This window comes from Myodes glareolus, chromosome 2 (assembly GCF_982192425.1).
Source record: "Myodes glareolus chromosome 2, mMyoGla1.1, whole genome shotgun sequence".
In the NCBI taxonomy this organism is placed as follows: Eukaryota; Metazoa; Chordata; class Mammalia; order Rodentia; family Cricetidae; genus Myodes; species Myodes glareolus.
This window is the reverse complement of record NC_142027.1, coordinates 69,460,202-69,475,765: the sequence shown is the minus strand read 5'-3', so window position 1 is coordinate 69,475,765 and position 15,564 is coordinate 69,460,202. Positions and strand designations below refer to the sequence as shown.

Here is a 15,564-nt window from a genome sequence, read left to right as displayed (position 1 = left end):
ATCAACTTTTACTCAGAAAAACTAGTGCAGATTTTTCTGTCTTACTTCTGCCTTAATCTCTCCATGAAACATTTGTGTATTGAGTTAGTGTTAAGCTTCTCCTCTGGCTGATAATCTCATTTCTTATTTGTCCCACTGGGGAGGAAGTGAGCCCGGAAAAAAAAAACTTTGGATTTCTCACAGTCAGGATGACTATGTAACTCTTAGACTCTAGATGGAAGGAGGGTGCTATTAATAACTAAAGTGGGACAAGTACAAATACGTATTTCCTAGGCAAACAAAGGCATATGGTTACCTATTTATATCCATTTATCTTCTGACTTATAACTAGGCAACAGACTTCAGTGTTCCTACCAAGACATCTTCATCTTGAGGTATTTTAGATCCAACCTTATATCTATACATTTTTCATTAAGCTGATTCCAATGGGAAGGGAGAATAGTTTTCATCTTCAAGAGACTGCTTATTAGTATTGTACCTTTGCACTAAATTAGATCATATTCAAAGTAAGCAAGCAGCCTTTTAAAACTACTTCAGAAATGCTGACCCTGATCAAGAGGAAGATAGTTTTCCAGGAGAAAGGGGTACAAATCATCTATCTAACTGGTTATAAATGCTACTTTGGTCATGAACATGTATTTAATTCCTCACGCAAAAGACTATGACTCACATTTGGAAATGTTCACCCTTTCACCAGAATAATATTGAGGGACATATGTCATATTTCCATTTATCTTAATATTTTTATAGCACACATAAATGTATTTATTAAAAATGTGCTTAATATGTAAGAATCAGTTATTGGTACAGAAGAACACCTTAGAAAACACAGATACTAAACAAAAAGTATTTGTTTACAGTAATTTATAGAGTCTTTTACAAAGTACATTGTTGACCATACAACCTAGCAGTGATACTCCTTGGAATCTCCTCGAGTTAATTGCAAGCTTAGATCCGCAGGAAAATTACATATAGATGTTTCTAATTTTGCTTTTTGTTGTCAAAACCTAGGCACAAATAAGATGCTCTTTAATAGGTTGGTACACATCAGACAACGGAATAGTATTTAGAGGTCAAAAGATTAAGCTGTAAACATATGGAAGAATAGTTAATGATTATTATTAAGAGAAAACAAAGCAATCTGACAAGATTTTATACTTATTATCCCAGCCTTGTGACATTTGGGGAAAATTAAAAAGTAAAGATCAGTAGTTCCCCAGGTTTTGAGAGGAGAGAAGAATCAGTTAAGTGAAACTATTGTGTGTGATTCTACAGTGGTGGATGATGTCATAATACACCTGGAAACCTATAGACTATCCAACAGCAGGAGTGAACCAGCATACACTGGATTATGATAATGCTGGGTATAGGTTCATCTGTTGTAATAAATATACCACTCTGGTGCAGGGTGTTGATAGTGGATGGGCTGTACACATGTGTGGGCCGAGGGTATACAAGAACTTGTTGTACTCGACATTCAGTTTTCTGTGAACCTAAATCTGGTCCGAAAATTCAATTCTATTAAAAAATACAAAGTTGCTGTCTTAAATTTAGATTGGATTAGTCTGAAGAACTAAATGAGAAATATTTTATGTAAGTTTTCATCTGTGCAGCTTCTATATAATGTCTTGATGTAGTTGGCCCTTCTATCAAGGACAAATAGGCTAAAAGAAACACATTTCATTTTAATATATTCAAGTAAGTTTCAAAGATAACTTTTAAGTAAATCACTGAAAAAAGATGGAGCCACATATCTATGGTGCTTTCAGATTTATTGGACTTTCATTTTGCCTTTTCTTTTCAAGCAGTATTACTTTCCTAAGAATTATACTGCATGTTTCTTATCACAGTTAAATGTCATCTGCTGAGCCGTAAGCTTCATAAGGGCTGGTACTATAAGGTGCACAGTTTCTTTCATATTCCTTCAGACTAGCATATTGGATGTATGGATAATTATTTATTGAATAAGTAAATGTTATGTAGATAAGTGCTTATTTTCGTTTAATCACATAATGACTGAAAGGAAGCTTGGAGCTTCTCAATATGATTTGGTTATTATTATTTTCACAAACTTTATTACAACTATGGCTTAAAATTTTGCACATCTACATCTTAGGTTTTGTAAGATAAAGTGTATATTTCAGAAGTCATTAGAAATGTTCTGATAGAAAAAAAAATAATGTGGGGAGGACCAGCAGTAAAGAGCACTGACTAGCCAGCAGTGTTGGCACACGCCTTTAATCCCAGCACTCAGGAAGCAGAAGCAGGTGGGTTTCTGAGTTTGGTCACAGCCTACTCTACATAATGAGTTTCAGGACAGCCAGAGCTATCCAGAGTTTCCTTGTCTCAAAAGACAAAAGCAGTGGTTCCAGGCACAATTTGGTACACAAACATCCATGAAGGTACAAAACACTTGCACGCATAAAATTAAATGAAATTCTCTTGAAAAAAGGAAAACGTATGTGAGGAGTTATACTCTACACATGTGAAGAACTGAAGAGTTGTATCATTGAAACATATTTTTAAAAGATCTTTACTAATATTATCAATCCCTAACAATGTTATTCTATAATCTTAGAATTTTGATAAAAGTAAAAATAATTGTTCAGATCATGTGAAAAACAGTAACCTATAATTATTACCTTACTTAAGAAACTTTTATTTAAACCTACTAATATAATCATTTAACAGTTACATAGTAATCGATGAGCAGAAACACTGGTCTGATTTTTATGCAAGTATAGTTTAATTGTCCATGATATCTGACAGGGTTTTATTTTTTTATGTGAATATGTGTGTGCACGTGCCATATGTGTTCAGGTCATTGTGGAGGCCTGAAGAGGCTGTTGGATAACATGGAGCTGGTGTTACTTTGCATTGTAAGTACCTTGATGTGGGTGCTGGGAACTGACCTCCAGGCCTGGAAGGAACAGCAAGTGTTTTTCACTGCTGAACCATCTCTCCAAACCCTAGGAGTATAATTTTAAAAAGAGTCTTAACACAGCTGCTGTCTATGCATATTTAAAAGGCACTGTACCATACACAGCTTTAACAGTGGATCTTCAGAAGTTAAGAGCACTGCCTGCTCTTTAAGAGGACCCAGATTCGATTCCCAGCATCCATGAGGCAGCCCATAACCATCTAACTCCAGTTCCAAGGGGATCCAGCATATTCTTTTTGACTTCATGGGCATAGAACTTGCAAGTGGTATACAAACAAATGTGCAGGCAAGTCTACTATAAGCATAAAATAAAAATTCTCAAAAATTTATAAAACCCCAAGTTGTATCCCTTTCTGAACAGTTATGAGGTGGCTTCTTTTGGCAGGGGGTATTAGTGTTTGTGAGATTTCCTTTATTATCTTAGCCATCTATCTTTGAAAAAATGATTATTACAGAGTACAAGGTTTTTTTTAATGTTTTTCAGAAAATAAAGTATAATCTGGAATTTAAATTAAAATGGATTCCATCTTGAGATTTGTATATTCGAATTATTCTTTGTAAAACCATCTACTATAGTGAAAAGTTGTAAATTTGAAATTGGTTCTAGAGGTTTTTTTTTTTTTTTTTGGAAAACAGATATGAGGCCTATCAAGGAATGCTCTATATCACCTTCACTGTTTGCTAGTGATTACAGTCAAGTGATTACAAATTCCTTAGACTATTTAAAGAGACAGCGTCCTATGCTGGTTAAGTATGTCTTTGGAGGATAATGGCCTGAGTTTATATCTATATTCTGCCCTTGGCATAGCACATTGGGAAAATGACCTAAATTCTAAGTTTTTATATTTTTAGAAAATAAAAATTGGAATATTATCTAAATCAAGATTCAGTAAAAATTATACAAAACAATACCCACAAAAGCCCTCCCAGGTTCTCCGGGCCTGAAGGTCAGCCCCCAGCTTCAGTAGCCTCATGGTCATCTTCACTTATCACAGCAAACATGGTGGCTACCACCATTGGTAGCAGTTCCATGAAATATTGTGGTGTTATAAGAAAGGAATCTGAAAAATAAACCTAATTACAGAATGGAAAAGAGTTATATGTTAATTTTTTAAAAAGTAATGAAAATAGATTTATGTCTTAGGTAGAGGATTTTTAACCTATTAGGGTCCAACCAAGAGAAAAAGCAAAACCCACAATAATTATTCTGAGAGAGAATGGAACAGAAGATTAGTTGAACAAGTATTAGAGCTGGGCACTGTAGTACATGCCTTTAATTCCAGAACTCCTGAGGCAGAGACGGGATCTCTTTAGAGTTTGTTTGGAGGCTCTAGCTGGGAAGCACAACTGCTCGTATACTCTTGACCGAAGACCGGTCCTCCTCTATTAAGGGAGGGTCATTCTCTTTGATTGAGCCCTTCAGGACGGACGCACATGGAGTGGTGAAGGAGGAAGGGGACATCCGCCTAGCCAGCCAGATCAGCTGAATCAACCCTGGCGATCAGTTGGGTGACAGATGTCGCAGCCAGATCACCCTCACATCCAGGATCTTTTTCATTTGAGGCCAGTGTAATGTACCTAGGGCATTACAGGCCAGCCAGGATGCCATAGTGAGATCGTCTCCAGAAAAAGGGGGGGACAAAACAATAATAATGAGAGTTGTATTAGAGAACTAAAAGGTCAAACTGGGACTGTAATGGTAAAGCAGATAATAACCACAAGAAACAGTATAGAATAAAGACTCAGATTGCGATCAGGAGACTTTAGGAATTCAGAGGAAAGATACCATGGACTTTACAGTTCAAGCTCTCTCTGAGAAGATTAAGTTCAAAGTCCAGTGTGAAGGGGAAACAGATAAAACTCTAAAGACACATTTGTTCTCACATAAGCCAGCATTCGGCAGTGAACTGTTGTCAGAGGACAGTAGGGAATAGCCACTTGTTTGAGGGTTTGGGTTTTTTGATTGGGTATGGTTTTACACTTTGAAACTGTTGTAAGGTTGGCAAAACCTTACACTTCAGATTGGGCATAGCCCCCCCCCCCGAAGTATGCAGAAAGAACCTTTAATCAGTTTCTGCTCTGTGTAAAGCATGAAAGGGAGCAAGAGAAGGAAGAACAAGTATTCAAAATTCATCCCAGAATTGGTTGTGATGGTTTAGTCACATGAATTTGTTCATCTGACACACAGCACAGCTTCCTATGACTGTATGTTGTGGGATAATGCTCTTGTACACTGTAAAAAATTGTCTCTCATATTGGTTTAATAAAACACTGATTGGCCAGTAATCAGACTAAGAGAATTCTGGGGAAAGAAAAGGCAGAGATGCAGAGGGATCAAGATGAGAAAGCCTCACTAAGAAAAGATACTAAGTTATGTGGCTAAAGATAGATGAGAATTATGGGTTAATTTAAGAAGTAAGAGCTAGTTAGTAATAAACCTGACCTAATAGGCCAAACAGTTTATAAGTGTGTTTCTTTAGAACTAAATGGCTGTAGGACCAGGCCAGACTGAAACTTCCATCTACAAATAGCACCCAAATGTTTGACAAGAATTTTCATATAAAGGCTGAGAAAGCTTAAAAAAAAAAAAGGTTCTAGACAAAAAAAGAACAAAATCAAGTGCAGCTTCTTGGTAACGATCTTTTCTCCATGAGACTGTCCAAGAGACAAGAAGAGGTGTGACTCCTCTAAGCAAAGCTTCCTGACTCAGCCTTAGTTGCAAAAACCTTGCAGCTCTTTTAAGAGGCTCTGCCACCAAATTCTTAAATGGTGTTTATGAGCAGTCTGCAGCAGACTTCTTGGTGATGGCAGGAACCTAGAAGTTCCACAGAGTTGTAACAACAAACATGACTCCTGCCAGTATCTTCACCATGAAGTCAGACTCTGAAAAAGGTACAGAATGAGGTGGAGTAAGCTGCTAAAGCTACAGCTTTAGTTCTAGCCGTATCGCTTGACTCATGTGGGCAGAAAAAAGATAGAGATATACAGTAAAGACAGATTAGACAAAATAAAACCTCTAAATGGTTTACATTGTGTTCAGAAATATACAAATATACATAGGCTTTGAAGAGGAAAGAAAAAGGATGGAGAAAGTCCTTAAAAAAAGAAATAGAGTAGTCGGATGTGGTGGCACATGCCTTTAATCCCACAGGTAGAGGCAGAGGTGGGCAGATCTCTGTGATTTCGAACACAGCCTGGTCATGACAGCCAAAGATACGCAGAAAAAACCATGTCTCAAAAAATCAAAAATTAAAAAATAAAAATAAAAGAAATAGACTTTTTAAAAAGCCACATAAAGAAGGAAAACACAAGAATCTGTATGTTATTGTGTTGTCGTATGTTATTGTGCTGTCTTTGACTGCTAAGAAAGGAGCAACAGCTGCTAAAAGACACTTGATTATAAATGCTATTGGATTAATCCAACCTATATATTTTGAAAATGCCTTGACTTCAAAAATTAAAAGATATTTTACTTTAGAGAAGAGTTTTTTCTTTTCCTTCCACAGGAAATGGCTATAGAGTCATCCTGGGTTAAGAAAAATAAGATTTGATTAAGAAAGACCCCTGAAAAATCTCTGATGGGAGCACGATGACCCACATGATGCAGTATTTTAGAGCACCTCTGTTGCATTTTCCTCTGAGCGCTACATCCAGAAGAGCTTCAAGACTACTGGATAAAATGATTCGGCCTCACAGAACACTCCAGTCAGGATTTGACCATAATCCTAAATTTTCTTTGGGTCCCATTATGATTATCAGCACCCAATCAGCCAGAAATAGCCTAGAAAACTTGACCACATTACCCAAAGTTGGATTATGGATGTTTGTCTTTGTGTAGTGTATTGGTTACAAGTTATTATGGATAATGGTCAGGAAAAAATTAAACAATATAATTACCAAAATATGTGGTATCCTAGAAGAAAATGAGAGAAGTAAGATATTGGGGAGGTGATAGGATTGCTGATAGAGAGTGAATTTTGAAGGTCATGTTTGAGTAAAAACAGGAAAGAGTTCATAGAGTTGAGGCTGTAGCTATATCTAAGCAAGAGAATCCTTGGAAGAAAAGTAAATAGAAATTGGAAAGGTATGGAAAAAGCAGAGGCCAATGTAACTGAAGAAGTGAGTGGAGGAAGGATAGTGGGGGTCCAAGTCATTGGGGTCTTACAGAAGGGTGATTAGAACAGAACAGATGTAGTTACTAAGAAGTGTTAAGGGCCCATTTTAGCCTAGTAGTTAATAAAGCTCATGGTGCCACGTGTTTATTTAGCCTGTAAATATCTAAAAAAATACCTGAAAAATATCAAAGACAAAGGCATGTTCCAATTGATAATTTTTCCCTATATTAATTATGTAACCGTATCTTTAAATTCAGTCTTTAAGTCTCTGTTTTCTTTAAATTCCTAGTGACTTAGTCATCTATTTTTAAAGGTTGTTAGCTGAATGCTATTATAAAATACCATCTTTTCTTAGTGAAGAGATCAGAAACCTTAACTGAATTTATGAATTCTTGCAATTAAAATTAATAGATTCATGAGCTAACTTGTCTGTAAACTAACAATTTTGCATCCATGATTCTCCAATAGAATTGCTACATCTATTTTCCATAACTATTTTAAGTTTTTAAAAATAATTTGTATTTTGATATCCCTCTGGTTTATTTAAAAATGTGTCTGGTTCTATATACACTTGTTTCTGAGTTACTGACTTGAATTTCATACATACATTACTGCTTGAAATACTGTTTCAGGTTTTTTTTAACTGTACAGCTTTTATTAAATATATAATATGTTTGCAATGACAGTAGCAAAGGGCATATGAATCATAAAAAAAATATTAAACCATGAAAAACACCTTTTGTCCTGAAGATATTGATCCTCTCTTGAATACAGCAATTCCCAAGTGGAGCTTTTAAAAATCTACTTTGCTATATTTTATCCTTCCATAAACATTCAAGAGGCTTGAAATTTTTTTTCCTGGTTTTTTTCTTTCTTTCAAGTAGCAGCTTTGACATTTAATCAGAACCATACCTCATTATGTCATAGTAGATCTTTAAACAAAGGGCCAAAGAACTTGGATTAAGAATTCTAACTATGCTGGGCCAAACTCAAGATCCTTATTCACCAACAGTGGGATAGGGTGAAGGTTACTTTTGTTGTCTTAAGATAGTGGTACCAAAGATTTGTTAATTCATTTATTTCATTTTCCTGAAAACGTAAGGGCCTTTTTTAAAAAAGATCTTACTGGATATTTGTGTTTAGTCTAAATTTATTTTACTGTGATTACATGAAGCATGTTAATACAAAATGTGGTATTGACATCTTGGTAGTATAGTTTTATTTATCTTCTTGTCAGTTTTACATTTTGAAAATCATTTTTTGTTGTTGTTGTTGTTTTATCTCTTGTGGTGCCTTCCCAAACCCCCTGCTCCTGACAGTTTCTCTGTAGCCCCCCCCCCCCCGCCTCCCGGGGGTTCTGGAACTTGGTCTGTAGACCAACAGGCTACCTCAGCCTCAGAGATCCACCTGTCTCTGTCTCCCAAGTGCTGGAATCAAAGGCATGGGCCACTACTGCTCAGCCTCTCTGAATTGTTTTACGTCTTGACTTTTAGGAAACTGGATTCTAAACCCAGGGCTTTGTGCTTGCTAAGCAAGCATTCTACCACTGAGCCAGCCAATCCTTTCCAGTTCTGAAGTCTTAAATAATTAGCCAAGAAAAATAGATATTTAGATAGGACTACAACTCTTTTATGTCTAAGTCTAATTATTACCTAGGAAATAATTTTTAGTTGCTATTGTGGGAATTGTTTTTAAAGAGAGGATTTCTCTATGGAACCCTGGCTGCCCTGGAACTCGCACTGTAAACCAGACTGCCTCGAACTCACAGATCTACCTGTCTCTGTCTCCCGAGTGCTGGGACTAAAGGAGTGCACCACCACATCTAGCTATGAAGATTATTTCCCTCACTTCCCATCAGTCCCTAGGGCACATTAACTCTATATTCCCAGTTTCTATCTGTCTACTCATGCCCATTTTTACTGATACTGCCATCAGGTTACACCACCTCTCAGCTATGTTATCACAGCCTCCTAATTTGCCCTCTTGTCTTTTCCTTCAGGGTTTGTATGTATGTAAAAGAAAGCACATTAGCTGTTGTAAATAAACAGAAAGTAGGCTTACACAATACATATGTATTGCTGAATGTCTAAAAGTGAGGGACACCAGTGTATTCATAAATGAATACTTCAGATCATTTAATACATGCTTCAGATCACATAAAAATTACACACAAAAATATATTTTGAGTACGGGTTTCCTAAATTAAGACCTTAGTATAAAATATAAACCTATATAGAAAATTAGTGAAATTTGTTAAATCAGTTCAAAACATCTTTCAGGTAATTGTCATTATGGTGTTTGTTTTAAAAACACTTGAAAATGCATATAATCTGTCAAATTATAAAAATTTACAGTTTTCTGCAGTGTTCCTTCACACAGTGTTAATATTATAACCTCTGTTGTCATGGAAACAAGTCTCCAAAGGCAGCCTCAGAGGCTAGTGATTCCGTGGTGTTGCTATGGATAGAAACAACTGAGACTGTTGCTAGTCATGTGACCAAGATTTTTCAAAATAATAACAGATCTCTGTCTAGTTGATCTTCCGATGGTACAATAGAGCAGGACAGGAGTGTTCTAATGGTTGTTTCCTACTTGATTTATATGGTTCTAGAAGATTTTTAAAGATTAAAGTGCTATTCTCCATTCATTCTTTTCTAGAATAACCCAAATGTAATGATTACTTTACATTGTCTCATTATTTAACCCATACATGTATATGCATTTGACATTTTCCAATTTAGAATCCCAAGTACTTTATCACGTTACAGACGTCTTCCTCTCCTCACTCCGCTCTGTAAGCTCCAGTGTCTGTCACACCTCACCAACTTTCATCTGATTATTGGGTTTTTTAGGGCTCTAGTTTTTATTTCAAGTGAATGTATTATTTTGTTACTGTGTTTAACATTTGTGGCTTGGATTTTTTATTTGTTGGTAGGTCATTTGTGGTTAACTATTTGCCTTCTGAAAAGGGAGGGCATATGTTGTTCTTCCACAGAATTCTTAACTCTGGATGTCTTACAGACAGCGAGATAGGTATAAGATAACATAGTATGCTTTAGGGATTTTTTTTTTGTTTTTCTTTAGAAACAATATTTAGTTCCTTACCCAAGAAGGTAGATTCTAGAACAGTCCCTGAAAAGAAGGCTACAGTGAGGTTTCAGTGCAACATAAAGGAATAAAAGTTGGTCATTAAGGGATTAGGAGCGACTGACCAGTAGATGTATTTTTTGTGCTTTGAAATTTGACGTAATGCCTGAAGTGTTTAGGAAAACTGACTTTGTCGTCAAAGCTTTCACTAGACTGCCATCATGTTTGAAGGTGACATATAAGTGACTACTACATTGTGGACGACGTTTTGCTTGTTCCCAAACCAGTATAAACATGTGGAGGCCTAAGCCTTCAGAGTCCACCCCTGGGATCTGCCCTCCAGAAGAGGGGCTGTGGCCAGTGATGTAAGAGGAGTTTTCTCTGAAGGCTGCCCTTCTCACTATCATGTAGGAATTTTGAAAGCCAAACTACTAATTCTTTTTTTTTTTTTGTGGTGTGTAAAGGGGTGTTTTTAAAAACAAAAGCCCAACTCTCTGTATTTTTAATCAACTCTTTATTCAGTTACGCTCCACTGCAAGTCACTCTCCAATTAGGATGGAAGGTTTTTTATTTAAAAAAAACCTATCTTTTCTCATTTTACATGCTGCTGCCTCCACCTGTCCCTCTCCCGTCCCCCATCCCATCCACTGCTCATAGAGGGTAAGGCTTCCCATGGAAAGTCAACCAAGTCTAGCACATTGCTTTGAGGCAGGACCAAGACCCTCCTCACTATATTTACGCTGAGCATGGTATTCTTCCAGAGAGAATGGGTTCCAAAAAGCCAGAAGAAGCAGAAGGGATAAATCCTGGTCTCACTGCCAATTTTTTGCTGTGGGGACTCATTCCAAGAAAAAGCAATAGTCATGACGTCATGGAACCAAAAAATGGATTGTTTTTAGTAAATGAAGACTGGTAATAAAGCTGTCCGTTTAATTCCAAGTATTGGTTATAAAGTAGAGCCAATCATAGCTCAAATTTCTTTCTTTCTTTTGAAAGAGTTAAGTGTATAGATTTACCTGATTTTATTTGAACTGTTCCTCTTACTCTAGTGATTACTACTAGCATAGTAGTGCTTTGTTACTACTAGACTATTATCAAGAAATGAATACTATTATAAGAAAAGCATATTCATTTATGATATTTTGAGACATTTAAAAAATAAATACTTTTTGGTGTTAAATATAAATACTTTTTGGTGTTCTAACAACTCAAAACTAAAACACCGAAGAAACACAAGGAAACTGTTAGAGATGGTGGATACGTACACAGACTTCATTGTGGTCATAAATTTCCTATGTGTCAGCTCATCAAATTGCTAACGTTAAATATGTACTCTTGAGGCTGGAGAGATGGCTCCATGCTTAAGAGCACTGGTTGCTCTTCGAGAGGATCCTGGTTCAGTCCCCAGAACCCACATGGCAACTCACCCCATTTGTAACTTCAGTTCCAGGGGTCTGACACCCTCTGCTGTCCTCTTCAGGCAATGCATATGTGTGGTATGTAGCACAAATTCTAATTGGTCTTAATAGTAAAAACCCTGAGTCAGACAAAGGAGTAAATAATGAAAGATCAGAGAAGCAGTGCCAGCTACTCATTCTTACCTCTACAAAACTCCTCACACTGAATGGGCTATCCTGTCTCTACAAGGCATCAGACTGAAGGCCCTGAGCTCCTGGTTCTTCCCACCTTATATTCCTCTCTTCACCCAGACATATCCCTTCCTGTCTCTACCTTAGTGTTGGGATTAAAGATGTGTGACTGCCAAGTACTAGGATCAAAGGTGTGAGTCACCACCTCATGGCTGTTTCTCTTTGAGACCGGATCCATACTGTGTAGGCCAGGGTGGCCTTGAACTCAGAGAGATCCATCCGCCTCTGTCTCCCAAATTCTGGGATTAAAGGTGTGTGCCAGCCCTGCAAGTCAAAGCCATGGACCCTCTTAATTCACAGTGTACTTTCTTCCATTGTAGTAAAGTAGCATAAAATTTTTACTTTAACCTTTTAAACATTCTAATTTGTGGGGTTTTTGGCTGCCATGTATGGCAGTGCACCTGCTTTCCACAGCAAAAGATGTCAGGTCCCCTGGGACCAGTCACCCGTATGGGTAGCTGAGACTCAAACCCGGGTTCTCTGTAAGTTAATGCTTTTAAACTCTTAGCCATCTCTCCAGCCCCTTATTTTACCCTTTTAAGTATATAATTCAATGACTTTTAAGTATATAATTCATAAAGTATATATTATGAAAATGTCATCCCTCATTTTAAGAATTACTTCTTCAGGAGCAAGGGAGATTGATTTGTTGTTGTTGTTGTTTTCATCATAAAATCTAATGGCTCAAAATCTGTTTGAAAGGAAAATAAATTCAGATAGCAGAGTCCAGCAATTTGAGCTCATTTATCAGTGTTAATATTCTTCCAGCATTACTGAGATGTGCAGTATCTTTAGAGCACATTCATCGTGTTTGTCTGATGACAAATGATTTATTTTGTGTTAATGGGTACCAGTTTTTCCTCCCTCACCTTATATTTATAATGTCTCTATGTATTTATTAGCAATTGGAGAAATCAGATTCAGAATAAATGCAAGAAGGAAAACAATCAACGATCTTGACCCACGTTGTTAACTTTTTAAATTTTTCTTTCTGTGTTTCATATCTTTTAATATTATTAGCAGTATTTCATCTGATTTACAAGCTATTATACTTAATTGCTTCATAACATTTAATGTTAATGATTAACATTACTTGAAATACCTTTGGATATTTAGAGTATTCTATAGCTCCCCACTTATAAGCTCTGCTCTAGAGAATATCTCAGAAGTGTTATTCTTCCTTTTTAAATTGTTCCTTGAGACTAAATTAAACTAAGTCAAAGTTGAGGCAGTTTTTAAAGACTATGGGTATTTACTGTCATATTAATTTTTCTAAACTTTGGATGGATTTAAATATCCATTATCAATGTGATAGGATATATTCCAGTCAACTTTTAAAATATAGTTTTAAGTAGAAATAATTTGTGACCTCTTCATTTTACTTATGTAATCTTCAAATTCTATCCATGTTGTATCACATGCCAGAATTTATTTCTTTGTGAGGCTGAATCATAGTCCATTATAGGTATATTCCACATTTTGTTGATTATCTGTATATATATAAATTTGAGTTGTTCACCTTTGACTGTTGTGAATGATATTGCCTTGGACATTGCATGCAAATAGTTGAATCTTCTTTCCCCTATTCTTTAGTTGTTTAGAAGTAGAATTGCTAGATCACACAATAGTTCCATGACTGCTTTTGAGGAGTCACTAAATTGTTTCCCACAAATGCCTGTGCCATTTTATACACACTCAGCAATGTCACAAGCGTTTTGTTTCATCCTTGCCACCACTTGTTACTTTGATTTTTCTTGTTTTAATGACACTATTCCTCAGTAATGTAGAAAGTACCAATTCTTTATAACTTTGATTTGCATTTCCCTAATGACCAGTCTTTTCATGTTCTCATAACACACTTGTTAATCCTTGTGAAAACTTCTATTCAAATCTATATTTAGGTTTTTGGTTGGCTGGTTTTGGTTTTGAGACAGTAGTATTATGTAATAATACATATTGTGAGTTCAGGCTAGCCTTAAATTCACTATCCTCCTGCCTCAACCTGGTTTATACATTTTAATGAATCTTGATTGATTTGATAAATTAGTTATTAATATAATTTTGTTTTTATCGATTACAAGCAAAGTAGCTTCATCTTAATTTTTCTTCTTGCTTTAAGTCTGTTAGTATCCATTGTCTTCCTATCTGTTTGATTTTAAAGATTATCTTACATTATATTTTATTTGTATTTTGAGTTAACTTGTTTATAGTAATATAATTTTGTTAGAAAATATACTTTCTATGCATATTATATACTATATACTATTTTTGAAAATGATCAAGCCAGGCTGTAATTAAGCATGAATATTAAAGTTTATTAGTTTAAATTGCTGAACCGCTCTGTACTTTTTCCCTCACTTTTGCCAGAGTCTGTCTGGCACATAAAGATCCAGTTAGGTAGGTTATTTATTGTTTTAGGTAGCAGATTCTTAATAATATGGATTTACTTTAAATGATATGTATTCTGTTTAGAGATTTTTAAAAATATTTTTCCTCTTGATTTATAAACATTATTTGCATGGTAGGCTAAATAATTTTTTATTTTAATATGAAAAAGGAAAAATAATCAGATACTGTCTGGATGCAAAAAAGTTTTTTTGCAACTTGTCTATAAAACAAGCATGTCATAAAATAGTGCATGATTGATTGTGTTTATTGATACATTCTAAAGAACAGGTCTTTTTAACCATAGACACTGACATTGTAAATTGATGTCATAATTATTACTGAAGTAGTCATAGGACAGTCTCATTACTTAACCAACTAAAGTAATACCTTAATAATTTTCCCACTTACTAATACATGGAGAACTATATTTACCTTTATGGTACAACTTTCTGTGTGTTTCTCTTTTATTTGATTTTTTTTCCTGATTTTTTGTCATTGATGATTTTAGCCCACAGAAGCTGTTTGTCCCTCCTCTCCCACTGTCCCTGTGACCCCTGCCCTGCCAGTCCCTGCTGAGAGTACTGTCGTCCTGCCCACCGCACTACAGGTTTTTATTGGTTTCTTTTTTATTTATAAACATTTAATTTGCTTTCAATGTTTTATTTGTATTCTTTTAAAACTGTTGAAGTATTTTTTTCATTAGAAATACTAATTTGCTTTTACTTCAGTTGGGATTTAAGATAGCTTCAACATTAGCTATTTGGTACAAAAATGGAGTGCATTCTGAGCTTATCATATTAAACCTTTGGAGATTTATTAACATGCCCTTTGTGCTTGTAACTATGTTCAAAGTAAGTTACATTTTTGTTTTTATAAACTTGTCTGATTTGTGGATTTAGTGGTCCTGCTCTTTTGCCAGATCATTCTTTTTTATGGCACTGTTTCTCAGTGCAGATTTGTCTTTGGAAGTATTCAGCCTTTTGTTATTTGTTTAAGTCAGGTAGATTGTATCTCAATTACATGAAAGCTCCTGTTTTAGAGACAGGGCCTTGTGTAGTCCTTGTTGACCTTGTTCTAGTCCTCCTGCTGCCACTTCCTGAGTATTATGGTGTATATGTGTGACATAATGCTCTGTCTTCATAACTTATGTAAATACTGCTCCAAACTAAAACGACTTTTTCTTTTCTTTTCTTTTCTTTTTTGTTGTTGTTTTTGTTTGGTTTGGTTTGGTATGGTTTTTCGAGACAGGGTTTCCTCTGTCTATCCCTGGCTGTCCTAGAACTGGCTTTGTAGACCAGGCTGGCCTTGAATTCACAGAGATCCGCCTGCCTCTGCCTCCCAAGCACTGGGATTAAAGGCATGTGCCACCACTGCCTGACATACT

At 35.8% G+C, this 15,564-nt stretch overlaps 1 protein-coding gene across 24 annotated transcripts in view; it reads left to right on the top strand.

The window, feature by feature from the left end:
* Dlg1 (discs large MAGUK scaffold protein 1) overlaps positions 1-15,564 on the top strand; it is a 194,116-nt gene that overhangs the window by 81,763 nt on the left and 96,789 nt on the right. For 14 of the 24 annotated variants that reach the window (XM_048453979.3, XM_085685420.2, XM_085685416.2 and 11 more), the window contains one exon: positions 14,689-14,787. The exons of the other annotated variants lie outside the window; for them this stretch is intronic. In XM_048453979.3, the coding sequence (XP_048309936.2) occupies positions 14,689-14,787 (99 nt within the window). The remainder of the gene's footprint in view (positions 1-14,688; positions 14,788-15,564) is intronic. 24 annotated transcript variants of the gene reach the window in all.